The sequence below is a fragment of the Paramormyrops kingsleyae genome, chromosome 17 (genome assembly GCF_048594095.1).
Source record: "Paramormyrops kingsleyae isolate MSU_618 chromosome 17, PKINGS_0.4, whole genome shotgun sequence".
NCBI classification, from domain to species: domain Eukaryota; kingdom Metazoa; phylum Chordata; class Actinopteri; order Osteoglossiformes; family Mormyridae; genus Paramormyrops; species Paramormyrops kingsleyae.
This window is the reverse complement of record NC_132813.1, coordinates 17,930,640-17,958,597: the sequence shown is the minus strand read 5'-3', so window position 1 is coordinate 17,958,597 and position 27,958 is coordinate 17,930,640. Positions and strand designations below refer to the sequence as shown.

General features: G+C 46.3%; 3 protein-coding genes across 3 annotated transcripts; 2 read left to right on the top strand and 1 right to left on the bottom strand.

Annotated features, from left to right (window-relative positions):
* Positions 1–31: 31 nt before the first annotated feature.
* Positions 32–8,210, bottom strand: LOC111860515 (trafficking regulator of GLUT4 1-like). Its single transcript, XM_023844285.2, has 3 exons — positions 6,772–8,210; positions 2,177–2,303; positions 32–1,833 (listed from the first exon to the last, which is right to left on the bottom strand). Exons 1-3 carry the CDS (start codon positions 7,168–7,170, stop codon positions 1,823–1,825), a joined length of 537 nt encoding a protein of 178 aa, XP_023700053.1. The 5' UTR covers positions 7,171–8,210; the 3' UTR covers positions 32–1,822.
* Positions 8,211–11,171: 2,961 nt separating this feature from the next.
* On the top strand, positions 11,172–19,296 carry prss59 (serine protease 59, putative). The gene is made up of 9 exons (XM_023843966.2): positions 11,172–11,423; positions 11,527–11,708; positions 12,551–12,783; positions 13,396–13,531; positions 14,707–14,821; positions 15,848–16,049; positions 17,267–17,357; positions 18,387–18,595; positions 18,871–19,296. Exons 1-9 carry the CDS (start codon positions 11,214–11,216, stop codon positions 18,978–18,980), a joined length of 1,488 nt encoding a protein of 495 aa, XP_023699734.1. The 5' UTR covers positions 11,172–11,213; the 3' UTR covers positions 18,981–19,296.
* A 918-nt stretch (positions 19,297–20,214) lies between these two features.
* On the top strand, positions 20,215–27,851 carry serpine2 (serpin peptidase inhibitor, clade E (nexin, plasminogen activator inhibitor type 1), member 2). The gene is made up of 9 exons (XM_023844221.2): positions 20,215–20,436; positions 21,805–22,083; positions 22,283–22,510; positions 24,465–24,662; positions 24,991–25,186; positions 25,582–25,679; positions 25,967–26,053; positions 26,886–26,969; positions 27,105–27,851. Exons 2-9 carry the CDS (start codon positions 21,825–21,827, stop codon positions 27,140–27,142), a joined length of 1,188 nt encoding a protein of 395 aa, XP_023699989.1. The 5' UTR covers positions 20,215–20,436; positions 21,805–21,824; the 3' UTR covers positions 27,143–27,851.
* Positions 27,852–27,958: the final 107 nt, after the last annotated feature.

Below are 27,958 nucleotides of genomic sequence, written 5' to 3'. Positions count from 1 at the left end.
TATGTTTTAAGGAGTCCACGACACGCTGGGGTCATGCTTGGTAACGTTTATTGCAGACATGCAAAAGTCACACAGCAGAGAAATGGAAGGCAGGGCGTACACGTCCACCGGGAGGGAAGTACTCAAATATACAAGAATATAGTCTTTTGTTTTTTCTCCTCCTCGTCTCCAAGATGGACAGGCATCTGAAAATGTAAACGTGTGAGACGCGTGTGAGTGAAGTACGGTTTGGGTGGACAGGAAGCTCCGTCACGCACTGTGGCTTGGAGCTCTGTGGCTTCCTGCCTCATCTGAATCCTCCTCATCCAGATGATTATGCCTCTGGGAGATTCTGGATCATGAGGGGCTGGCAAAAGCACATTTTTAACAAATGTGTCCCAAAGTACTTTCCATACTCTGGGGGTTGAGTCGGTGTGAGGTGGATCCTTGCGTCCTTAACAGCTCCTCCGTTTCATCTTTATATGAGACACATTATGAAGACTCACCGAATCCTTTTAACTCCGAAAGACACAGTGGGGCAGAGCCCTACAGGAGCAGCATGAGATCATACTCAAGATCAGAGCAAGATTCAGAGATCGCAGTCAAGATCAGAGCAAGATTCAAAGATTGTACTCAAGATCAGCATTAGATTGAGATCATGGTGAAAGATCAGCATGACATTCTGGGATCATACTCATGTCACATACATGTTTGTGTGCTTTTGTCCCCTTTCAAATGATCCGCATCCTCATCGCGGACATCTTCGAGCTACCTACAGCCAACCACGAAACATGTTTATTGTGTGCAGTTCGTGTTTTATTTTTTCTAGAATGAGGAAATCACAGAGATGCAATCTGGTTGAGTGCCTGCAGATGCAGTTGGGACTGTAACTGTGTTGCATGCCATCACTCCCAAAGCTAGCGCGTGCTCCTCCCCCCGCCCCAGAGAGCAATAAACCCACAGCACGCTGTGGGCTCTGAGCATGCCTATATATCAAATATGGGGAGGGGGGGCGTGAAAAAGTGTTCGCAGAGAGTGTATTTACAGCCCTCCCAGCCCAAAGCAAATGGGGGGGGTGGGGGGGGGGCACCGGCACTGACAGCTGTGTGGTCTGACATCGTACACATGCGTGTGCTCATTGCGGAGGACATCCATATGTAATGATCAGCTCCACACGGACTCCTCTCCAGGCCTGGGGGCTGCATGCGGAAACCCCCCCGCCCCAACCTATGCTAGTGCTCTGAATCCCGCTCTGCTTCACTGTCTTCCTGTCTACATAAAAACCTCCCCGAAAATGCAAGTTAATGCAAACTGCAAATACACACAATTATATATGTAGTGTCGTATACATGATGAATGCAAGGAGCCAGTCAAGGATATACAGTCTATCTATCACGCTCTGTTTTCCAGACTTTTCCTTTCCGTTCCGAAGCCGGTTGGACGTCGCAGTACCCCCTTTACTCTCTGCTCTGTCTTCGCTCAGCGATTTGCGTGCAGCCGGTGCCGCACAGCTCTCAACGCCAAAGAAAAAGAATTTGATTAATGTTTTTTTTTCCTCAAGCGAACATTAAGTGAAGCATGCATCCATTACTGTTAATGCTGTTTTTTCTGTTGTTTGTCTTGTCTCCTCATTGCCACATGAGACTCAGGGTTTTTACAAAGTAATTTTTCTTTTTTTGCTATTATTATTATTATTATTATTATTATTATTATTTTAGAGTGGACCACAGTGAGGTTTTCTTTAATCTAGCATTTCCCATGTAACGTTTCGTATGTAACGTGCTCTGCGGTCTGGTGACACGGGGTGCTTCCGTCTTAGGGGTGTTCGGGCTGGTGATGCCTCTCAGCCCATTGCTGTGGGGGTAGAAGAGCGAGGGAGAGGGAGAGTGAGAGCGAGAGCAAGAGAAAGTAAAAGAGAGAGGGAGAGAGAGAGAATGCGTTACAGAACAGCAGCTACCCCCCCCCCTGCTCCCCCACCACTGTATGCTGAACAGACATGCCTGCTGTTGTCATAATAATCCCCATCACAGCCTCATGAGGGCGCCCTGCGGTGAATCCATTCCTCAGCGCATGCAGGTTCTCAGTTTCTCCTGCTGCATTTTTCTGCTGCTTGGAAGCTGGGTTACCTACGATCGCCTGAACACGCTTCAGGCTGTTTATGTGTACGTGTGCGTGTACGCGGCGACGGGGCTCGCACCTCTGACGAGGATGAAGACAGTGATGATGATGATACCCAGCGCCATGGAGACGATGCTGAGCAGCCGGGAGAGCCGGCCGAGCCGCTTGGCCCCGTCCACGTCACCCTGCTGCAAGCTGTTTCTGGACTACAGGGAAACATGAGAGACGTGTGTATCACACAACAGGGCCACGCACTGGAACGCATCTCATTGGCTGTGCTGTGGAAGGGTCCTGGTATTAGTTACCCCAGCTGAAAGCATCATTGATGAGGAAATGCCCCCTGTGTCTATTGCCAGAGGCCCTACACTGCACACTGCACCCTACACCCTGCCCACTGCACCCTACACCCTGAACCCTACATGCTATACTCTACTCTCTCGGCCCCCCACCTCCTTCCGAAGGGCTCCATTAAAGAGATCAATATCAAGAAAGTAATCGAGCCACGAGGGGCATCCAGCAGGAGAAACCGTACTCCTGGCAGACGACTGCAGCTGCTCTGTCGTCCTGCATCGGAGCCCAGGCTTCTTCAGAGAATTTCTTGTGGGTACTGGAGTAACACAGGGTCATCTTTTGCTGAACTGACAGGTTAGATGAGCAGCCTGAAGATAGACTCTTGGTTTAATTGTACTGTTGGCACATTAGGAATTTGAATGGTAGTTTATCAGGTTCTTTTCTTTAGGTTGAAACACGGTGAACCTTGCATCGTGGTTAATTTGAGTCCCCCCCCCCACACCCCCATCCAGACCCTGCTTCCTAACCGAAGCATCACGGCTGCATTGATCCAAACACCAGTGATGCACCAGCTCCTCCAATCAATGGGAGCCCAGCCCAGATGCTCCATGAAACCACCAGCTTCATGTGCAGTGTTGTTCTGTCTCGCTCTGCTTTTACCACCCAACCAGAAATGTCATTTTCTCATAGCATGATAGGATATTTATGATACTATTAATAGATTAGGAAGTGAGTTTTGTCCTTCCATGGCTTCGCTATGGGTTGGGGCTGAGCTTGGTTTAAGGTGACAAACAGGATAACGGAGCTCTCGAACTGTTTTGCTTGAGCTTTCCCATTGGGTTGTCTGTGTGTCAATCAGCTCTGTGGAACCCGCCCCTCCCCCCAAGCTCAGTCTAGTGGCCACAGCCCTCATGGTCGTTCTTGGGCCATCAATAATGCAGGGGCCTGTCCGGCGGCGGAGCCAGCCCGGGCGTGACTGGGTAGCATCGAAAGTACGGAAACTCGCTTTATTACATGTCCGTCTAATGATGGATGGTTCAAATGGAGTGCTAACATTTCCTACCATCTCCCAGCCAGCTTTGACCCAGTGCAGCTTTGCTCTGGCTGTTTCAGAACCGAAGTCCAACACCCAACACCCGCCCCTGCCAGCCCCCTGCCCAATGAATATAAATCTCACAATGTCTGGTTCTGGATTAGCGGAAGTAGCTGTAAAATTCAAACTCATGCATACGGATGGAGTGAAAAACACAATGGTAATGGTACACATACATGCACATGGATATCCCGTATGTGCATGTTAATGCACGCATATGCATGCAGGGATATCCAACATGTGCATGTTAATGGAATAGATAAACATACACAGATATCTGACATGTGCATGTCAATGCTGCACATACCTGCACATGGATATCCTGCATTCATGAAATGGCAAACATGCATGCACACTGATATCCCATACATGCATGTATACACAAACACAGATATCTCACATGTGCATATTAATGGCACACATACACAAACACAAACATGCGCATTTTAATGGAACACATGCACGCACATGGATATACCACACATGTATATTAATAGCACATATACACAAACACAGATTTCCCACACTTGCATGTTAGTGGCACACATATACACACAGATATCCCACATGTGCATGTTAGTGGCACACGTAGAAACATGGATATCCCACACTGCATGTTACAGGCACACGTACACACACGGATATCCCACACTGCATGTTAGTGGCACACATACAAACACAGATACCCCACACGTGCATGTTAGTGGCACACGTACGTACACACATGGATATCCCACACTGCATGTTAGTGGCACACATACACACACGGATATCCCTCACTGCATGTTACAGGCACACGTACACACATGGATATCCCACACTGCATGTTACAGGCACACGTACACACATGGATATCCCACACTGCATGTTAGTGGCACACATACACACATGGATATCCCACACTGCATGTTAGTGGCACACATACACACATAGATATCCCACACTGCAGGTTAGTGAGACACATATGCACACGCATATCACACATGTGCATGTTAGTGCACTTGTGCACACAGATATTGCACACATGCATTTGCCTGTCACCCCCCAGGTCCACATTTCATAAACATGTGCAGAGTGCTCGCATAACCGCATTACCCAAACGCACTGTGCTCTGAAAGCCATGCCCAGCCGCAGCTCTCCACTTCGAGTAATTGACTCTCCCCTCAAGCCTGCAGCTCTTTTTCAGATCAGCAGCCAACTATTTTCTTATGAATGCGTCGCTTCTGCAGCGCAGTTTCCCGTACCCAGCACCTGCATTTGGCCCCACCCACCACTGCATGCCCTGATGCCATTTTTCCCAGTGCAGCTTCTCATGTTGGTCTGGCGGCATTCGAGCCCAGCAGGGAGGTCTCATCCAGGGAATGCTGTTTGGCCAGAGGTGGGCATAGGCAAGGCGTTAATCACAATCACTGTTCCCCACTAAGTGATGTGTGGCAGTGAGAACTGTGAGCAGGCCGTCATTCTGGGCCTCAAGCCAAGGGATTGTTAGGGGTCTTCACTGCCCAAATGGGGACCAGACACAGATTAAATAAAATAGCAAAACAGTCTGTGACCAGTAACTTCAAATATGCACAAGTACGGCCTTTCCTGCACTGTAATTAGACTATAATTCTTCTAAAGCTACAGTGCTACCAATTTTATTGCTGCCACAATAATAATGATTCATTCAGGTCTCACAGTAAAGGGCGGTACTGTTACCGAGAACCTATTAATCCCAGTATCACCACAAAGACTGTAATACCAGGTGCAATGGTCAGGTGCAATGAAATACTCTTAAACCCTTGGTACTGATAGCAATTGCTCTGGCACACCACTGATTGGCGTGTTGGAGAACCACCGGGGGAAAACCGGAATTGTGTTTTTTGTGAGAGCTTTTCCATCATGTTCCGTACAAAAAAGAAATACCGAGGAATTTGTTGTTGTGAAAAGTTGTGAAGCTGAACAACGAGGAGCCGAAGAAACACGGGGACACGGGGTCTGGAATCACAGTTTCGCTCCAGAAAGGAGCCGCGATATTGGAAAGCAGCTTGCGCGAAAAAGATAAATGTGCCTGTCATGTGCATGAACGTTTCTATTTTAATTCACGGACACTAAATTATTTCAGATACCCCAAGAAGGCTGTCTGTGGGGTCGGGGTCCGTCTATTCGACGTTCTCATTTATATTCAGAGGCGAATGGAAGCACGGCCATTTTCCCCGTCACGCCGGGGAACCTCTACTTAAAATGCTGCCGCCCGTTTGGACTGAATACAGCCACCACGCCCTGTCTTTTCTCGCTTTGCCACGTATTCATGTATCTTAAATGTAAATTATTTTAAAGAAACAAGTGAACAAACACAGTACTGAAGCTACATCAAAACTGGAACAAAAACAGTACATGTATTGTATTCATTCAAAATAACAGTATTAGTGTTAATATTAGTGAGCTCGGAGATACTCTTATATGGAAAATAACCAAGTTAGGTGTCATTTTGGCAGCTACAAGTGCCCAGTTTTAACCTTATCACGTTAATTATCCATCTACATCTATGACGTCATCTAGTTATCAATACTGAGCAGAAAGGAAATCACGGGAGCACGAGCAACTCATAGGAAGTGTCCCACATATAGTATATAATACATAATAGCCTATGTTTGAACTATTGTTAAATCGTATTGTCCGCTTATTTTTTCACATGGGAATTTGACCTCGTATTTAATGAGATGTTTATTATTATTATTATTTATTTATTTATTTATTTTTTAATGAGAGCGAAATTTGCTGACGTTGGGCGTCCACAGTACCGGGCGATTCATGCTGTGGGACATTCGAAATGCTTCCCAAAAATTATACATAGGCTATGTGCCATATTTATACATGCCCACATATATGGAACTGGCACATTAAAACATTTTTTCAGCTTTTAAAATAACAATGTTAATTGCATGATTTATGGACAAATGGTGGTTTTGGTTAAGTAAGCTACAGTACAGATTTTAGTACCTGCATTTTAACCGCACTATAAAGTTAGTTTACAGTTCACTGTATTAATTTAAAACAATTCGCCATTCATATTGCACATTACACAGATATACAACCTACCTTACTCATATCAAAGTTGGCAGTATTCGGCAGGAGTAAAATAAAAACATTGTGTTTAACCAGCCAACGAGCGCATAAAAATGTATATTTGGAACAATAAAACTGCCTGTAATTCAGATGTAAAGAGAGAAAGTCTTTTATTTTCAGTTTAAATGGGTGTTTTCCAGCCTGCGTTATAATGTAAAGTTCACAATGCTTAGTCCACTTACCATAATTGAATATACCAGTCCGACAATGTTGAGGGGCCAGACGGGACAGAAGCAGGAAAAGATAGCCAAAATGAGGTAGTCCCGGGGTTTTGGCTGTTCTTGGGCCGTATTCCCAGTGGAAGAGGTGCGACTTAGGCTGACCCGGGACGGGGACAGAGGCGGGCCCCCGAGCTGCACCACGGAGCCCGATCTTACGGGCACGCTGTGTCCGTTTTGGTCCGACTCCGCGTCTTTCTCGCTGCCTACATTCACCATGAAGGAGCTGGACAGTTTGATGCCGTTTCCTCCGGCCGTCTCGCTGGTCAGAAGTTTCTCTGTCTCCTGCGATTCGGGGGGCTGCGCAGCGCCACTCTCACCCAGGGCCGCTTTTTCAAACGCCGCGTCTGTGTTGATGGCCATTCTTCAAAGCAAAACTACCGCGCTTTATATGAGGAGTCCCTTTACCTAAAAACAGCCACTAATTTCGATGGAATAATTATCTGCCCAGTTCACAATACAGTCAGAAATCTAAATCCCCATAATTTCCTAATAATACTAATTCTCCCTGTATTTAATAATAATATTGTAATTTAAATACCAAAAAGTGGATGAAAAGATTATTCTAATAACTGATTTACCAAAATAAAAACAACGGCAGTGCTGAGAGAAACATTTACCTCTTCTTGATCAGTTTCACTGTAAGGATAATGAAACAACATTAAAAAATAGTCTGGCGATGCATTAAGATCCTTCTTTCTACAGCTCAGCGGTCCTGTTCAGTCCGCCTTTCCTATTAAACGTGTACGCGCCTTCTCCATCTAAAACGAGAAGTCTAAGTGAAACAAACAAGTCACCGGGCCAATTGTCTCTCACTTCTCCCCGTGCTGCATCATCCACTAAAAGACTGCCAATATCACTTTTTAAAAACGAGGAACGGACCTTTAAAATTTACTTTTTCCAAAGCATCAATAGGCACGCGCTGTAGGGCTGTGTGTTGCGCTGCAGCAACAGAGCGACTGTGATGAACTTAATGCAGGACGAGTCCCTCAGCATCAGCACCACCCCGCAGGCGAGCGCAGGCGTCGGGGCGGGATTTCTGCCTTGCATTTCATGGCCGGATTCCCCCAGGGGATGCCATAATACCGCCGCTAACTAGCGATCTGAGCATATTGTTTGTGGCGTCGAATTCGTCACTAAAAGAAGCTTTTAAAAACACGGGGACATACCTGAAACGAAACACATGTCAAAAGTACTGTAACGTTGCCTTGCCTTGAAAAAATGGAAACCGATAGTACAAGAATTACAATCACACCCAAAGTGAAATAGAAAATAAAAGGAACGTTATGTAATTTGACAAGACTTGGAATGATTTTTAATTCGGGTTTCCAATAGGTTATTACATTATATTACAATCCCTTAAATAATCATTACGGTTTTTATTCAAGAATAACCTACCAGAACGTGTGGTTTTTTTTATTTATCTGGCATTGTCCTGTGAAGAAAATGAAGCGCAGACTGCGGGGATTCCCTCCGTGAAAACCGAGATGCTGAACACGCTATAGCCTATGGTGACCAATCATGTTGATGAATTTGTAAGGGGGGTTGAAAAAGTATATAACGGTGCACTTTTTCTTTGTTTGGTGTTAAAGCACCCGGGTTATGCGGAGCGCTCTATCACGCTAATTCGCATAATCTCATTAATAAAGAATTACCAACCCTGAGCTATATCACTGTCTGGAGTTAAGGTATATTTTTTGGATATTGTTTTCTTCCAGACTATAATGTCCCGGCTAAGGGTTGTCCACTGTAATTGATTACATTCCTTTGTCAGCAAATTACCAAAAAAGAGGTACACCTCATCCACCCGGAACCACAAGTTATGTTCACAAATCTAAGGACGTCAGCGTCTATTGCAGCAAATTTGTATTTTTTTAGGTTAAATTCCAGTTTTTAAAACAAGTATTGGTGACACGTTACTTGAGGGGGCACAATGGAGTAGAACACTCTTACTTAATGTAAGAACATAAGAATTTTACAAACAAGAGGGGGTCATTCGGCCCATCAAGCTCGTTTGGGGAGAACTTAACTAATAGCTCAGAGTTGTTAAAATCTTATCTAGCTCTGATTTAAAGGAACCCAGGGTTTTAGCTTCCGCTACACTAGCAGGAAGACTATTCCATACTTTAACTACACGCTGTGTAAAGAAGTGCTTCCTCAAACAGATTCAGATCAGCTAACCTTTCCTCATAAGACATTCCTCTAAGACCAGGAATCATTCTTGTAGCCCTACGTTGCACCCTTTCCAAGGCAGCAATGTCCTTTGTAAGGTATGGTGACCAAACCAGCACACAGTATTCTAGGTGGGGTCTTACCAAGGAATTGTATAATTGTAGCAGTACCTCCCTTGACTTAAATTCCACACACCTAGAGATGTAACCCAACATCCTATTGGCCTTTTTAATTGCTTCCCCGCACTGGCAAGAGTGGGACATGGAAGCATCAACATAGACACTGAGATCTTTCTCATAATCAGCTACCTTTATTTCAGTGGAATATCTGTACTTTATATTTCTGCTCCCTGCATGGATTACCTTACATTTATCTACATTAAAATTCATCTGCCAGGTATCAGTCCAGTTGCTAATTAAATCAAGATCCTGTTGTAGCCTCTGTGTTGCTAATTTAGTATCTGCTACACCACCCACCTTGGTGTCGTCTGCAAATTTAACCAGTTTCCTGTATGTATTGGTGTCAATATCATTAATGTAAATTAGGAACAATAGTGGTCCTAAAATTGAACCCTGTGGTACCCCAATATGAACACAGGCCCACTCTGACATTGAGCCTCTAATAAATACCCGCTGCTTCCTGTCTGTTAACCAGTTTTTGATCCAAGCTGCTACGGTTCCTAAAATCCCTGCAGCTTTGAGCTTAAGCAAGAGTCATTTGTGGTGGACAATATCAAAGGCCTTCTGGAAATCTAAGTAGATCACGTCATAGGCTTTTTTGTGATCAATTTCTCTTGTAGCTTCCTCAAGGAACTGAAGTAAATTAGTTAAACAGGATCTACCTCTCCTAAATCCATGTTGGCTATCACTCAGAATGTTATTTGAATCCAGGTAATCTATCATTTTCACTTGGATTATTAATTAATCAGAAACTAAGTTAGCCAAGCACTGTTTGTTCATCATTAATCAATAATCTCAGTTCGTGTGCTTCATGCACTTACTATATCTGTTCATAACTTGTATTTGAGTGGCCTAATAACTGAGTTACTAACTTACTTGTACTCCCTCAAGTAAAGTGTTATCCATTAATTAAATTAATCATAAAAGTGAACTGTAAAAGGGTACATAGAAATAATTTGAATAAATAATCCAAGGACCCTCGTTATAACGAGAACGAAGGGATGTTTACAACCATGAAAGCGATGCTTAAGCAGTTGTATGCTACATATTTAAAAGGTCACTAAGCTTTCACGCCCATGTTCGTAATGTGCTATTTGCTTCAGTTGAACGTCGCTTTGGATAAAAGCATCTATTGAACGTAAATGTAAATGAAACCGGCGTTATCATTAAAACCGACACTGTGAATTTTCTTAAAATTTCTTGCACATTAATAAGCAGTAGAACTATAGTGACGAAGCAACATGAGTGAGTTATACCGCATCACGCAAACCACACAATCGTACAGTGATCTGTGACTCGCAGAGTAAAACAGGTAATTGGACATAATATAGATATTTACCAGTTACTGACAACCTGCAGGAGGCGCTCTCTGGTTTGAACCGCTGTAATGCTAGACTTTGATGCGGGTCTTGTAACTCAATCTGTGCTGCAAAGTGTTGTTTTGTTTAGAATCACGCCATATAAAAGCAAACTGTAATGAATCCTGGATAAATGCATATTTGACAGATGGAACTGTGTAAACAGCCGTGACAAAAAGAGGTAACATATAATGGGGTAACTAACCTAAACGAGCAGATGCCTTGGGCGTCGAGATCATGTTAATGAATGACTTGAGGCGATGAGCTTGCGACATAAATAGATGTAATGAGAGCGAACGTTTTTTGGCAGAACCGTATATCAACACCGCGGTACACACATGCAAATGTGTAAATATGATGACGCACACCATAAATAACAGCAAACAGAAAGAGAAATAAATGAAAATATTTTAAAAGTCTCTTTACTAACCATCGCTTCCGTAAACTAGTCTCATTAAAATGTGGTTCAGCAGAGTGTATCGCATCGCAAGTGAAAGTATTCAAAGCTAAAAATGAATTTGGAGATATCGATATAGCTCAGAGCGCAGCGTCAAGTGCAGAAAGAGCGCCATCTGGAGGAATAGAAGAGCCATTGCACCTTAGCAACAGCCAAGATATTAAAAATCAGGTGACGACGTCACGTGACATAGTAAATTACCAAATAAGTGTCACATGTTTCACTTTCCATACAAACAACATGGCGTGGAAGCATTTGCGGCGATTTTTGCAGGGGCTCTTCGTCTTCGCCTGCTTGTCATTTCCCTGCCAGGCTCGCTATGGCGGGCTGCGCGGTGCTGCGCTCCGGCTTCATAAAGTGCATGATGTAGGTGGTGCTGGTGTGGAGGAGCAGTGGTTCACGCAAAGACTGGACCATTTCGATGGTGCCGAAACCCGAGTTTGGAAACAGGTAGGACTCTGTAAACTCAGTCTTTCGGCGTGCATGTCTAAAACACAACCATTAAATGTTCGCGTGAGCTGCCGCGTCTGACAGGTTAATGTTCCCATTTCAGAGGTTCTTCGTGAATGACACCTTCTATCGAAGCGGCGGCCCGGTGTTTCTCATGATCGGGGGGGAGGGTCCCGCAAATCCCGCCTGGATGCAGTACGGGACCTGGCTGACATATGCGAAGAAGCTTGGCGCCCTGTGTTTTATGCTGGAGCACCGCTTCTACGGGAAGAGTCGTCCTACTGAGTAAGAAATAAGGCTTTTTCTTTAAAATTAGAGTAATACCTTTACATTAACTCACTTATGGTTCATTATGTATCTTTTTTTCAGAAGAAATACTTGCACGGCAGTCACTTTGGGCTACGTACTACATAATTAGAGAGTTTTCCCTGATTCTCCTTGGCTCCAAGAAGCAGAAGGAAAGATCGTTTCCCCTTTTTATTAGCAGTTCTGGAAATGACCGCTAGGGGGAGTCATGCGCAAACAAAAGGAAGGACAGTTCCGTACGATCTTCTCTGTAGGTTGATTCCCATATATTCCCGTTAGCGTCCGGTATTAACGCTATAAACACTCTGATTACGGTTCTGGAAAACACCCGATTCAACTAGTTTTTGGTATGGCATATTGATGTAATTTTTCTTTTTAAGAGGAAACGTATGGAATTTCTTGTCAGATATTTCAGACCCTTGGTCTACAGTAGCAGTTTAGCAATTTGCTGAAGTTCAGGAACTGAGTTTTGGCTGTAAGTGAGACACTTCCTCCTTTCAAACATTAAGTTATGCAGTTAGAAGCAGATTGGCTTGATCCTTCTGCACTGTCAATATTATAATAACTAATACCACCCCCCTCCCCCCCCCCCATACTTTCTCTAACCTGCATTTTCCTTCATGTAAACCAACATCGTCTCTGTGGTGTTTCTCCAGGTAAAGCCCCTTTGTGGCCTTGCTGTTGAACAGTCTCTCGCAGTAAAGGAGTCTTTGTAGTTTCCCGTTTCCGTTCCATCCATCACCCCTGCGTTGCTGCTCTCCCACTTGCTTTTGCCCTTTACATGGGATGCTGAGGTCACCCCAGGCCTCCTCTCGCCACAGGGACCTGAGCTTCGCCAGCCTCCGCTACCTGAGCAGCCGGCAGGCCCTGGCGGACCTGGCCCACTTTCACTCGTCCATGGCTGCTGCACGGGGACTCACCGGCAGCAAGTGGGTAACTTTTGGCGGCTCGTATCCCGGCTCGCTGGCCGCCTGGTTCCGTCTGAAGTACCCACACCTGGTCCACGCCTCAGTGGCGACCAGCGCACCCGTGCACGCCGTCGTTAACTTTCCTGGTAAGCCTGCCATCTTGCTGGTTCCAGCCTGTGGGGGGGTGGGGGCTGGCATTCGTTGCCCGGGATTCCTCCCTCTGCCTCTCACTGAGGGGGTCACAGGCTCAGTGCCCGGCTGTCCCTGGGTCTGTGATGCACTTTGTCTTCAGGAAACATCTGGTCACACTGGACCTGCTAAGCCCCGCCCCCAATGTGCCAACTCCCATGAGAGTCTGAAGTAGGCGCCATTCTTCTTAATTCTGCTTTTTGGTGATCGTGTCTCTGTGACCCTGTGTTTACCATCCTCTTCTTATCCCTGCTTTATCACTGGCAATATGATTTTATAGCTGGAAATACTGAGCTTCCCCCCCCAATTTCTAAACTACTTGAGTGTAAATTTTATTGGTATGTCTATTTTTTTATTATTATTTCTCAGACCATATGCCCAGCTAGACATCTAACCTGGTGTAATGTTGCAGTCTGCAGAATTTGGGCCAGTTATATGCAGGCTGAAGCAGTTCTGAAACTCTGTGCCCATTTAGACATAGTAGCTGCATTTTGTAACAATAGTCACTTCTCAGAGGTTAAAATAAGGATGTTACATGGGAAAGCGAAACCTTTTTCTTTTCTGCGCAGAGTACCTTGAAGTAGTGAGGCAGTCTCTTGCGGCTGAAAACCCAGAGTGCCCTCTGCTGGTCCAGGAGGCTTCTGACACTCTGTACAGACGTCTCCAGGACCCCGAGACTTATGTGAATATCACCAAAGATTTCAGGTACCCTCCCGGACTGGGCCGGTGCCTCCCCTTTCAGGGTCTAGGTAGACTGAGCTGATGCGTTTTAATTCTGCTGTGTTTTCCCTTTGCATATGTTTTTAAATGTTGTTCGTTTCACCAGCAATGTCCAGGCTTGGGGAGCTGCTCAAACTTGGCCGCCTTGCAGTTTTTGTGTCACACTTTAAGCTTAATGAGGCAGTGTTCTTGCTTCGGGGGAGACCTTTGCTTTCCTCTCCGCTGTATTTCCTGCAGAGACATTTTCAGTGGAAAATAACAGGGCTGGGCAAGTGGGTGCTGCTTGGCCAAAATGAGTCCTGAAATGTGGATGCTTTCTGCTGGGTAATTACACCCCCCCCCCCCCCGAAAATATGGGCCTGGTCATTAGGGTAATCTGAGTCACTTCATCCAGTGAGAGAGCCCGGGGGGGGGGGTTTTTTTTTTAAATGTTTTTCTCCTCATAGACTGGATACCAGTGGTACTTAAAATTTCCAGACAGTGCGAAGTCCAGGTATATATAGTGCATGAGCTTTCTGATCTCGTTATCTTTTATGGTCCTGTTGTGCTGAGGGGGGACACCACCCAGAAATGAAAAAGCATCTACTTTACCTGTTTTTTACTGCCGGTTCTAGTGAAGCATTAAGGGAGCAGCTCATTATGTAAGCTTTGCCTTAAGGCGATTCCCTGTAAACGTCAACTAACAGGCAGAACGTGACATCCTGCATTTCAGATGTACATAAAGCTGCGATGTTAAAGGACTTGGTGTGGGCTCTATTCCTCAGCCCCCCAGCAAAGAAAGCCACCAGGAGCCCTTTTGATTCTGCTCGACAGACAGACCAGGCTGCTGCCAGCGACCCTCTCAGGCCTCGGGGGGGGGGGGGGCTGCTGTAGGAAGTCGGGGCCGCGGCAAAGGCATCAAAGTGCTCTGCAAGCTATGGCCTTTGCGCCTGAAGGCTGGAGTAAATTCGTGTGCTGCTGTCAGGCTGGGCTTGGTGTCAGTTTGCCTACGCAGATGGGTGTTATCATGACTTCATTGTGTGTCGTTATGAATTAATAGGGTTTAGTTTGCAAAAAATACGTTTCAGTTAATGAAGCGGTTTAACTGGAAGGTAGTATGTCTCACTGTGCTGTGTGTGTGTGTGTGTGTGTGTGTGTGTGGTTCCCCTCATCCCAAACAGTCTCTGCGCAGACCTGCAGATCCAGACCAAAATGGACATTCCCTACTTCCTGGAGACTGTGGCCGGCAACTTCATGGATGTTGTCCAGTACAACGAGGATAACAGGGAGTTTGAGGTGGGCAGGGGTGCAGATGGGCCCTTCAACCAGGGGGGTTAGAGGAGTTTTTATTTAGCTGGCAGATGTTGGCTAGAGCTTTGTGTTCAGCTGGAAGTTGGTTCAGGCCCCACACTTGGCACTGTCCCTTCTGTGAGAACTTCTCAGCCGAAAGGCCTGCTTCATAGCTCTATGCAGACTATTCTGTCACTCAGCACCAGACCTTGGGAGGAAGACCAAGCATATGACCATGTGTGGAGAGGTCTGGTGTATTTGAAACGTCATGTATTCCCAGCCTTGTGGTGTAAAGTGATCTGCCTGCGGAGTCTGTTCGCGTGACTTCCTGTGTGGTCATCACTGTCCTTGTTCATGTGCTGCCGTCACGGTGCAAAGTGCTTGGAGATCATGCCAAGCTCTAACCTGGGGGCAGCTGTCCTCCAGCTCAATCACTCATTATTAGGTGGGGCAGAGGTAAGACGTGAGTCAGATTTCCAGTCAGTTTCCAGGAGAGGACAACAAGTACTTCAGTGCAGAAAGCCACAATGGAGGGCTGATGCCTACCTCCAAAGAGAAGAGCCACAGAAAAGATCTGCAGGTCAACCTTACTGGTCTCTTTGTAGTGGAAGGTCTTACTGGATTGTGTGGGATCCAGCGCGAGTTTGACGTAGCCGTCTGCCCTGAACAGATATTCTTATTATAATAGATGTCGTGATCTTGTAAATGTTACTATGAATCATAGTTTGTGCTTAAAAAGGCAGCTTGTTGGAATAAGGAACAATTGCAGGCCTGTGAGGTTGACCTATATGAAGTTTCCTTGTTTAATGGTGGTGGTGTTTTTGAAAGCTGACGAAGAGCTTTCTTAAGGGTTGCTATATAGTAAGTTGATTGGTCCTGTCAGGATTTATGAAAACTCTGCCATAGTGTCATAGTTTTCATTTGGATTTGACCCAAAACCTAGTGCCCACCGAAGTTTTGGCTCTGAGGACCAGGATTGAGTAGAATTGGCTTGTAGGAGCTGTTGGTCAGTGCTGATTTCTGCTTGCACAGGGAGTTCCTGGGACCAACGTCACCATCAAGGTGCTCTGTGGGGTGATGATGGACGCCTCTCTGGGCACCCCCTACAGTCGGTACGCAGCGGTCACTAGTCTCATGCTGAAGACCTTCTCGCAGAAATGCTTGGATGTCAGCTACTCTACATACCTGAAGGACATGAGCAATACCTCCTGGAGTGGGCCTGCTGCTGGTGGAGGTGAGGAGGATAGGGATAGGGGGTGGAGTCTTGGTGAAGTTGGGCCTACTTTTGGCCTTGACTTGAAGATCACCTTTTTGTAGGTTTTAATGAGGAATAGTATAAACTTAGTGATGGTGCTCTTGGTTTGCTTTGAGCCCTATATTGAACAGAGCACCATCTAGTGGGGTCAGAAAATACAGCAAGTGGTTCATGAAGCTTCATTTTATCATAAGTAGTATAAACTCGGCTGCATTGGAGGGGTGGTGTTTCCTGGGGGAGCCGGCCCCCTTTACAGCAGAGTGCCATTACATCAGCCTCAGCCAAACCTCTGCCTCTTCTGCTCACCTTGACTTCTAAAGGAGTCTGAAACTCTCGACTGTTTGTCTTTACTGTCGCTGTAATCGGAGGCATGGCATTGGCAGCCGCAGCCTAACCCTGAGCCCTGGCTGTAGTTTAACCAGGTGCAGGGAGTTGAGACGCAACAAACCAAACCTGGCATGTTGTCACATCGTCCGCTACGCCTTACTGAGGGCTTATCAGCTGCAGCCCCTGGGTGGAATCCGTCCCCCTTCTCTTCACCAAAAGGACCCAAACCCCCTATCGTCCTGTAATGGTGACCTCCACCCTGCCGCGCTCCTCTGATCACGGTGACCTCGCTGGGGCTTGGTTCCCGGGGCCTGTTTTCTTGGCTCGGGTCTCCTTGGTTTTAGGAGGAATCCCAATGGCAGGAAATGGTGTGTGAGAACAGTGGGCCGAGGGTCAGGCTCGGGGTAGATAACTGCTGCGCGTTGCTGATTATTTGCCTTTCTGTTAGCTTTTTGTGGGAGAAACCATTTGGCGGTTTCAGAGCCCCCCCCCCTCCTCCCCCAGTGTTTCTTTATGGTTTTCATTTCATAATCCTTCTTCCAATCTGCCAGACATGATTGCACTCGCTGAAAAAAAACTACTGAAATCCCCCAGATAAGTCCTAAAAATCAGAAGGGCTCTCAAAGATATTAAATCGTGAAATGCATCAGAAACATGACTGCGGTCCCCTGCACGTCACGCAGGCTGACCTGTGAGGCGTGTCTGCATGTTTCTCGCATTTGATTTAATGCTTCACGGAGCTGCACCCCAACCTCCTGTCTCTGGGCCATCCTCCTCTTCAGGGCCTTGAGCAGACAGGCCACCTGCCTTGTGCCCACCTTCAGGAGAGGATGCCCTCTGATCATATGTCTCTGCCGTTTCGTTTCCAGGGCGACAGTGGGTTTACCAGACCTGCACAGAGTTTGGCTTCTACCAGAGCACAGACTCGCCTAACCAGCCTTTCACCGGCTTCCCCCTGCAGTGAGTCCTCCACCCTGACTCGTCACAAAGCCCCCCCCCTTAAACTCTGGATGCCAGCCCCCCCCATGCCCCGGAGGTGATAATGCCTTAAGCCGCTTTGAAGATCAACACAGAGCCTCCAAACACTGCGGCAGACATGTTTCTGTGGATAAGGCGAATGGAGCAGAACCACCGAAAGGGTTCTGAATAAATGTGTGTGGGAGTCGTGCCCTGGGGGGGGGGGGGGGTTTCAGTAAACACCGTTTACACTGAGGCTCGCTGGGGTGTGGAAATGGAGCTAAGAATATTTCTGTATTTCTCAAACCTTAAAAACTGTGTCTTACATAGATAAAATGTGCCCCATCAATCCTCCGTCCGCCTGACCCCCCCGTGCCCTTGGGTTGGCTATTTCCCCTCGGGGGGGGGGGGTGTTTTTGGGAGGGACAATGGAATGAGACCCACGGAAAGTCCCACAAGGAGCACACAGCCCCCCTTCCTGCTGGCAGCTGCCCCCCCCCCCCCCCCCCTGCTGTCACTGGGACAGGGAGGGGATAAAAAGAGAACGGGCAGAGCTCAGTGAGAATACAGGCCAAATCTGCCCTGGCATTATGGTGTGGCATTAAAAGGGCTCTTTGTGCGGCTTCTGTCTCTCTGGTCAGTAAGTAGAGGTGCCAACTCATCTAAAGATGCCTCATTCACCCCCCCCCCACCCCGCCCCCGCACCAAGATCTCATTTTTAGTTCCATGTAGCAAAAGCGTAAGTGACCGGCTCTTGTTTTCATAGTTAACGTGGAAATTAAGTTCTCCTGCTCCATTGCTCTGTATGTCCTCATTACTTTAAACTTTAGCAGCAACTTGTCATCAAACAGTTCTTCACACCTCCGTTGTACCAAAGGGGATCAAAAGGTGAATCTCACAGCTGACTGGTTAGCTGCCGATCACATGATCACCCTCTGGCAGGCAGGCACTGAGTGCACTTACACAGATCCCTGTCAGCAGGCTACTGTGTCGTCTTGCCTGATCTCGGGGGCGGTCTTCCTGTCCTGACAGGTACTTCCTGCAGCAGTGTCAGGACATGTACGACGCCTCTCTGAATGCGACGGCCATTGCAGATGCGGTGACCCAGACCAACGAGTTCTACGGCGGCTACGATGTGCACGCGACACGCATCGTCTTCCCCAACGGCTCCATTGACCCGTGGCACGCCCTCGGGATCACCCAGGACATCAGCGATGACCTTCCGGCGGTCTTCATCAAAGGTGACCGCTCATGTTTTGTTCTAGCATTCTGGATCAAGGGCTCATTCCTTCTACACCAGTAAACCAGGCTGTCATTGGACAGCTTTGTTTGCTCACCCCATGTAAAAAAAAAAACAAGCATGTTTGCTAATTTTAAAAAAACAAAATGGATGTTTGTAAATGAGTACGTAACCTTGTCTGTGTAGTGACTGAGTGAGCAGTATGATATTCACTATCTGTTGGTTGTGAGAGGTACACATTGATAACTCCTCCCTCCCCCACCCTCCCTCGACCAGGCACTGCACATTGTGCGAACATGTACCCTGCACGGCAGCAGGACCTCCCCCAACTGGCACTGGCACGGGATCACGTCTTCGTGCTTCTTCAGAAGTGGCTGCAGCAGTGAGTGCACCATCTGGCCCCCAGCGCGGGCCCCCCCCCCCCCCTCCAGCCTGTTTGACACAGATCACCTTCACGGCACCTTCTCACTCTGCGAATGGCTTCCCCCGGACCCGGGGACTCGCCCTTTCCGTCCCGCCTGCGGCCAGCTGCTTCTCCACAACTTTGTTTGAGATCCTTGAGCAATAATGACTGAAAACAGTCGGCTAGTTCTGGCTCTAACTGCACTCAAGTTTATAAAATGGAATGAGATGTTTGTTTTTGTACCCATCGTCATTCATGACGCAGATTTAAAGATAATAAACCACTTTCGGTGCTCCGTACACAGCTGTTCTTTGTCCCATTCTTTCCCTGTGTCCCAGCGGGAATCCCAAAAGCGATTCCTACGGTTTTCCCCCACAAGGTTGTGAAAAGCGACGGAGACACATTAATCCTGATGATGTGGATTTTTGAACCACACTTTAATTATAAACCGCCTGCTCTGACTTATCAGTTCCCCGTGGTCTTGATTGCATGTTCTGCGATTTATGAAAGTGCACTTTGGCAATGAATCACGTCTTTGGCTCTGCGACTTTCTGGTTCATTCTGGCCTTAGGAATTGAGCATGACTTTGCCCCAGTATTCATGCCCATGACACTGTCCCTCTGGAAGAGAGTGTGTGTTCTGTGATATCTCCGCATCCTGAAGAAGACGCCTCCCTGCAGTGTTTGTGGGGCTTGGAGTTTATGGGTTTAACCCCCCCACCAATGGTCTCCCATCCACACCTGCTCCACGCATGGACTATTTGTTTTGCGCATCCTTACACATCATTTTGCCCCCCAGTCCTCTCTGACTTGGTCTCTGGCCCTTGGAAAGTGGACACCTGTCTGCATCCAGTCTGAATCACGTGCCAGGTCTGTAGTCCCTTTTTCTGATGGTAAGTTGTTTTTTTGAAACAAGTTGCTTTAAGAGTAGTGAAGAATAGTGTTTTTGTATCTCATACCTTTTTTCAAATATTAGTTTGAAGAAATGACTTCATCAGAGATTGGATGGTTTCCAAGTGCAACTGACATAAGTGCGACTACGCATGGGGAGACGCTACACCTTATAACGGCTGGGAAACCTACCCGCAGTTTCATTTGGACCGAAAGCCCTAGGGGGTTGTGGTTAGCATTATGTCTGCGGAATTTCCTGTTTTGCTGCGGAGGAGTCGCCTCGTCCGCGGCTCTGCTCGGCTCTGTTCGGCTCGGCTCGGCTTCTCGGGGAGAGGGCGGAGTTCATGGCGGAAGCCCGAGGCGCTGCCTTCACCCGTCATATAAAGGCAAAAGCCAGCGCATTACTCTGGATTTCTGAAAGTGCTTTCTGTGTGCATTTCAGGGGACTTGACTGTACACATTTCTATATATCTATATTTCTATATAATCATCTCCAGTGCGATTAAAACTGGTTTTATAGGCTGTCCCAGAAAATCGTTGGCTTTTAAGGTAAGCGTTTCTCAGACAGGTGGCCGTGCATGCATGCGGCGTCTCTCGCTTTATGAGGCATTTCAGTAGCGTTGCAGCTGGACTGCTCCCGATGGCTCCCGTAAACGTCAGCGGCGGATGTTTACCTTGTGTTTACCGGGATTTTAACGCGTTACCTGCATAATCGGCATTTGCATTCTGGGTTTTGTGCGCTTGGTTGTGCAACCACGTCTATATCTGTATGACAGATCATACGCGCTTGCATGAGGTCATGCCGCCAGATTAGTTTGATATCTGTGATGTGATGTGTGGTGGTATTAGCGGAAGGGTGGCTAGTTTAAGGGGTATGTTTTCATATGAACGATGCGTATTTTAACGTTTATCTTATATATTTTCATTCTGGTGTGTGTTGCTGCGCAATATCCGCTGGTTTTATATCATGGGTGGTTAGGAAGAAGTAAAAAGACTCACTCAGTCTTTAGACACTTAATGAAAATCCGCTGTTCTTTTAACGCTGAGTGCCCGTTTGCCTCCACGTTAAAATACCACTTTATGTATGCATGTATGTATGCAGGTATAATGTGCACATTACTGTTAACATGCACGGTAGTCTGTGTGAACCCCAAATGTGGATTTTGTGCATTCAGGATCAGTAGTTCTTTATGGTGGCGAAGAGGTTTAGCATTTGTTTAAAAGCCATTTACCCCAATATACAATTTACAAGCCTGTGAGTATTCAGGCCAGCCCTTGCTAACGAGTTCCCTTTCTGCTAATAAAAACTGAGGAATTTAAGGGCTTTGAATGCCAAATCTCAACATACTGAGTTTTAATCTTTTGAGCACTGTTGTATCCATTAGCCATTATTTGGATATGCATCCCAGGGCAATCGAGTTGTTTGCACCTTAAGACGTAGTTCATCATCGCGGTGACTCACTAAGGGCTTTGATCATGTCTTGTAGCAGCAAAGTTAACTAATCATAGTACGTGATGGTAGACGGCAGGGATTGATTTCACCCTAATCTGATGTACTTTCTGTGGCCTGTTGTCACAGCGCATTCCTGTTGCGACAAGATAACATGCGCGAGGAAGGGTGAACGTGCAGGATTGTGAGGACCCTGTCCTCCGCACGTCCCACGCACACCGCCGCTCGTGTCTGCGATCATTACCTGTATTTTACATTTTGATGAAATGTGCTGGGTTCAGTGATGTATCGGTTGTGGGATGTTGTGAGTCAGACATAGGGATGTTCCCTTTAGAATACTACAAAGGAAATATTTGCCTTATTGATTTTCCACCCTTTTAATTCTAATGTTGTATTAAACTTCAATTGAAAGTCTGCCGTTCCAGATGACATCCTCAGTTGACACCCCTGCCTCTTCTGCCCCCCAGGTTTGAGTGCTGATTTCACGATGGGCCCCTACATCACACTGAGCCTCTCTGCCTGTCTGTTCCTCTGCTGCTGGGGGGTGCTCTCTCAATCCCCCTCCTATGGGGAGAGGGGTTCGGATCTGGGCATAAAGGTGTTCCAGCAGGTGGTGCTCTCGCGGCCGCAGGAGAACGTCCTGCTGTCTCCCCACGGCATAGCCAGCATCCTCGGCATGCTGCTCCCGGGCGCCGATGGGGTAACGCGCCACCAGCTGGTCACCGCACTACGCTACAAGAAGAACGGTACCTGCCTCCCTCAAGCCCTCCCTCTGCCTTCCAGAAAGTCTCTTCCTCCATTCCTGCCCTCCATCTCCCTCTGCTTTCCCTCCATCTCCACGGCCTCTATATAAAAAATTATATACATATAAACAAAAACGCATATTAACAGACATTGCACCAAGTTGCAGAGACCTAAACCGACTGTCCTCCACATCTTTCTAAGGTCCCTACAAGATGCTGAAAAGGTTACACAAGAGCTTGACCTCCAAGTTCAACCAGGACATCGTGACCATCGCCAACGCGCTCTTCACCCAGCAAGGCTTTGACATCCATGAGAAGTTTGTGGCCACTAACAAGGCCAACTTCCAGTGTGAGGTCAGGACCCTTGACTTTGCGAACACGGATGGTGCTTCAGCCAGCATCAACAGCTGGGTGAAGAACCATACCAAAGGTGAGATCTTACACAAACCCTGGTCAGAGTTGACACTTAATAGCTGGAATTAATGGGCACAAATGTAGGATTTTTTTTGCTTAATATGTGCACGGCCAATGCCTTTTCCTTCAAGCAGATGATTGTTATAGGATGGTGTTTATCTTGGTTTAGTTTAGACCATGCTTGTGTTATGCCGTAAATAAGACCCTTGTAACCAATTTAGTTCTTTTTGGCTTGCATTACAACTTCCCTAGAATTCTTCATCCACACTACTTCTGGAACTAATTAAGACTTAGGAACTGAAGTCTAGTTTGTCTTTTAATGTCCCAGTGTAGCACGGTATGCTGTTACTCTCTGCCAAAGTTTAGTCTGTGAAGTTCCCTCCAATAGCCAAGGTATCAAGTTAACTGTTTTCATTACCATGGCAGTCAGTACGTTTACGTGCACACTAAGAAGATCAAATTTTTGTGGTAGTCCAACTAAAGCCGGACTTCTGAAGTGCATGTAAACATCTTAGTCTGACCTGACATTGAACTAAATTGAATTTCTCTAAATCAGACTGACACCCAGAAAATGCGCTTGGGAGTGGATTAACTCTTTTACTCCTGCATGTATAAACTGGCCTAGGCACTCTGCACAGATTCCCTCCCCTGGGCTTTGACCCAGAAGTAACAGAAGAAGCTTGGAGCACAGCAGAGGCTGTACAACACGTACAAAATGCACAGCACTGTAAAGCTGTCCAATTCACCGCTCAGCTAAAGGGTGCTTTTCCACCGCACCGGGTACCGTACTTTTGGTACTTTAAGAAGGTACCAAAAGTACGGTACTTCAAGGTGTTGGTTTTCCACTGGCGTAAAAACTGGTACCGGTGCCAAATGACATCACAGCGCCTGGCGCTGTGATCTTATACTGAATTCGAAAAAATGGCTGCAGTAGGACTGGACAACGTGTGATATTAATGCCAACATCACATGTTATGCACATCCAGTACTTGTATCGCTAGTCGGCTAGGTTAAGATCAGGCTTTTTTGCACCTTCAGTTTGGTACGGATATTGTAGCGCAGGGAGTTCAAGTCTTGCTAAAACATTTTTACTCTGTCATAGGGAAAAAAAAGTTTTGCAATTTTATATAATTATAATTATTAATTTTCAAGATTATCTAGTATATGTTTAAAAATCAGTTTAAAGTTTACCTCCGCTGCTTTTGCATGAGTGTTGCATGCGTTCTCTGAGACAATAATAATCATTTTCATCCTTGCCGTTTAAATCACTCCTAGATGGGTTCATGAGAAATTTATGGTCAACTGCCTTTGTTTCATAAATACCCCAATATTTATTACATAGTAAATTATATAAAATACTTTATTTCTTGTTCTGCTGTCCTGATCTTGTTGTATCTATTCTTCCTGACTAGATCGCAATTAAAGCTTGTACCACTTCATTTCTCCACACCCCAATTATTATTAGTTTTATTGTTTTTTTTAGTCTGTGACGTAATGGGCCAACCGGAAAAAGCCCAGTGCTAAAAGGAGCCATATCGCCACCTATGGTAGTAGAGTCTGACATACTTCGGTCAATAAATGGTTTCCCCTCCCATGTATGTATACTGGGACAAGGACAGTCGTTCGATTAAATGGTGTCATCAAGCTATAACCGTAGCTGGACTAAGCTGTAAATGTAGTGAGTGATGTGACTCTTCACTTAGTGTCTGGGTGAAATGACTGTGGTGTCCCCATCACAGCTACTCCCTACATTTTTTGACACTTATGTGTCCCCTGGCGTGTGCCTGAGAAGTCTGGCACGGTGGGAAGTGTTCAGAATGTGTGACCTGCCACATCTGTGACGTTAGGATGTAAACTAGGCTGTTGTGATAGTGGGATTCTCTGTCCTGTTAATACTTCAGCTTTGAAAGGTGTTCTGAAGGGACTTTGACGAGAACTCTAGTTTTAATATCGCATCTGTCCCCGTCCAGGGATGATTCCGCGTCTGATCGAGCCCCAAATGTTGGATCCAGCCTTCACTCGCTTGGTGGTGCTCAATTCCATCTACTTCAAGGGACTGTGGAAGTCTCGCTTCCAGCTGGAAAACACCAAGATGAGGAATTTCCACTTGGCGGACGGCACAATCTCCAAAGTGCCCATGATGTCTCAGCTGAATGTTTTCAACATCGGTGAGTCTAGTGCCCCCTTTTCCACTCTTGTGTCATCTGTGCCATTTTTGACGAAGGTCAGGCTTCTGAGTGTGACTCACTGGGATTTTATTTGCTGAAGGCTGTGATTTTAATTCCTCCCTGTACTGACCGTACAGTTAAGAGGTGGACGACCCACCACGAGAGGTCTTTGCTTTCTTTAGAGTAGTTTCAGAACTTCATAGCAGACTATGAATGGAGGTTAGAGCCCTGCATGGGCCTGAAATATCAGCCTGAGTTTTTGACCTAAATTTGCTGTCGAGCTTGCAGACCTCTAGTGGAATCTGAAACATCTGTGTCGACCCACCAGGCCAGGCCGTCACTCCGCAGGGTCTTAAGTTCAAGGTGGTGGAGCTACCGTACCACAGCAACATCAGCATGCTGATCGCCCTGCCCCTCGAGGAGGACATGTCCCTTTCGGCGATCATCCCCCACGTCAGCACCGCCGCCGTGCAGGGCTGGGTGCGACTGCTCACTCAGAGGAAGGTTCGGCTGCTGTTGCCCAGGTGAGCGCCGCCCTTGTGGCTTCAGAAGGTCGACAGGCTGCTGTTTTCACAGTATCCTGAACCGGCAGTGAGCACCCATTCAGTGTCAGTGTGCTGTGACACCATGATTCACTATCTGATAGCTGCTTCCCCTTTGATTCCTGCACTACTACTTCTGCTGTGAAATCACAACGGTCTCAGTTTCAGAAAACCCATTAGTCTTTGTTCCTCTTTATCACAAACTCTTATGATCTTTCCTTCATGCCAGGAGATGTTAAGTTTCCTTCAAAGCACATCTGTTGAGCTTAAATAAGCTGGGTCAGCCTGTCTGCTGGACCCCTTCCTCATGCTCTGCTTCCGGCAGCCAGCCCTGAGGCCGTGACCATCTCCTTCTCCTCGACTCTGTTCCCCTGAAGGTTTTCTGCAGAAGCTGAGGTTGACCTGAAAGACTCCCTCTCTGCCTTGGGCATCACCGATATGTTTTCTATGGGCAAAGCTGATTTTAAGCACATAAGTAAGTAACACAAGGTGTCACTCCCCTGCAGAACAGGGTGTTGCCTTTTGCACTGGGACATTTACAGGAAGAGCCTGACACTATTTGTTTGCGAATGTGACTGACAATTACAGTCAATGACTCATGTCTCGTGGCTTTGTGTGATTTTTTTATTATTATTTTTTTTTTATGGTTCCTTTTGCGAAACTTTACTTCCGAGTGAGGAAAAAAAAGCTATTTGTGACTGTTCAGTGCCCCCTAGAGGTGACATAGCAAATGTTTATTTACTTGATGTGCTTTGCTTTAAGGCACAGAGCCTCTGCACGTCTCCAAAGCCCTACAGAAAGCTAAGATCGAAGTCACAGAAGATGGGACTAAAGCTGCTGCTGCAACAAGTAAGGGGATGCTAAGAGTGTGTGGGCTCACCCATAATGCACCAGTGTGTTAGGGCCCCAGTAGGGGCGGGGCTGACCGTGCCATAGCACTAAAGGCAGACTTTTACCTCTGTGTCGAATTGACGTCATAAGTATGGCGTAGCTGTGGATCACACAGCAGCCTACGCCATAGCCTGACGGGCACCTCCCCAGAAATGTAACTACGCATTGAACCGAAGAACGGTGATTGGTCCCCTTGGCAGCATTCGTCGTCTTTATGGGAGTGAAGCCTTCATCCCCAGGTGTACTGCCATCGCTGACTGAAACTGATGTGCTATTGAAATAACCCTCAGCAGCCGTCACAGCAACAGGTTTACAAAACACTCAGGATGACTGCGCCAATTTTCCTTACCTCCATTGTGTTTATTCGTACTTTACACGACTAGAAAAGTAAAAAGTAGTATAGACACTAACTTCATCAGGGAAAACGCAGAATAAGTGACTTTGAAGTGCCTTGGCATTTCTCCAAATTTGTCTACGGTAAGTTTGGAGCAGCAGAAATTCCAGGACTCGATTCATGGATATGTTAAATGTTTTTTTTAATTATTTTTTCTTCCTGTTTCACTTGTGTGATTCAACAAGTGAATATACTGCAGGGTGGAAAGACAATGAGTGCAATATCCAAAATTATGCATCACCTAGAGTTTTGCTGATGTAATTGCTGAGCAACAGACACACCAGTGCTCAAGTATGAATGCTCCTAACGTAGGTCATAGAGTAGGATTGACACAAGTCACTGTGATGCACTGGTAGCTGGTGAGTGACAGGAGTGTAACCTGCCTGTCATACGCAGCTGCAATCTTGCTGGCGAGATCATCTCCCCCGTGGGTCACCGTGGACAGACCGTTCCTCTTCATCGTCCGGCACAACCCTACAGGTGCGAAGGCGCGGATCGACACTCTCGCACCGCTCATCCCTCATCTTTCCATTCCCGTGCTATATCGCTTAGTTATCAGCGCATGTGGTCATAACATGCAAGCACAGCGTGTAAATCATACGCTTTCCTCTTTAGGTACGATTCTCTTCATGGGTCAGATGAACAAGCCGTGAGGGCTTCCCGTTGGAGGACACAAGCAGGACGTCTTTCTGAAGCTCCAGTTCTCCAAAGCCAAAAGAGACACGAACGACTCGGACGAACATGTCCTGCTCATCTGTCCGTCTGTCTGCGCACATCATGCGGTGATCGTTTAATGAGTGGGGACTCATCCCTTGGTGTTTGTCTTAGAGAACCATACCAATGTAGACATGTAAGAAATTATATTCTTAGCCATTCTCCATGCATGAGCCATTTCCCCTCTCTGCCCCTCGTACTGGGTGAACACTGTTTCCCGGCAGGTTACTCCAATACTGTAATGCTGCTGCTATGAAGTTTATATATAATATATATATAAATATAAATATTGATTTCCCCTAAATGTCAATGTATTTTCATGGCATTTCAGCACCTTTTTATTTTATAAATACGACCGAAATTACCACCAGTGCAACTTTACGATCAGGCTTTTTTTTTTATTATTTTAGTCACCCAAGTTTATATCTATATATATATATATATACGGAAATACTTTTTTTAAAACGTGGTTTTGCAGATATGTTCCTGTAAAGCCATCTGTTACTGTCGAAGTATTTCTCTTTAGTAGTATTGTGTTAAATCGACAGTTATTTATTGACATTTCCTTGCCGTTTTATACAACTTTGTTTCCCAAACGTTTCTCTGTCTGTAACAATGCAGTATTTAATAAAGTATTAAACTGGGGAATGGCTGAATGTTTTATTTATGATGATGAGCGGTCATGCATGTGGGTGAACTCGCCGGACTGAGTAAACGCTCATTCGGAATAGCTGACGGATTAAAATCCCGAGTAA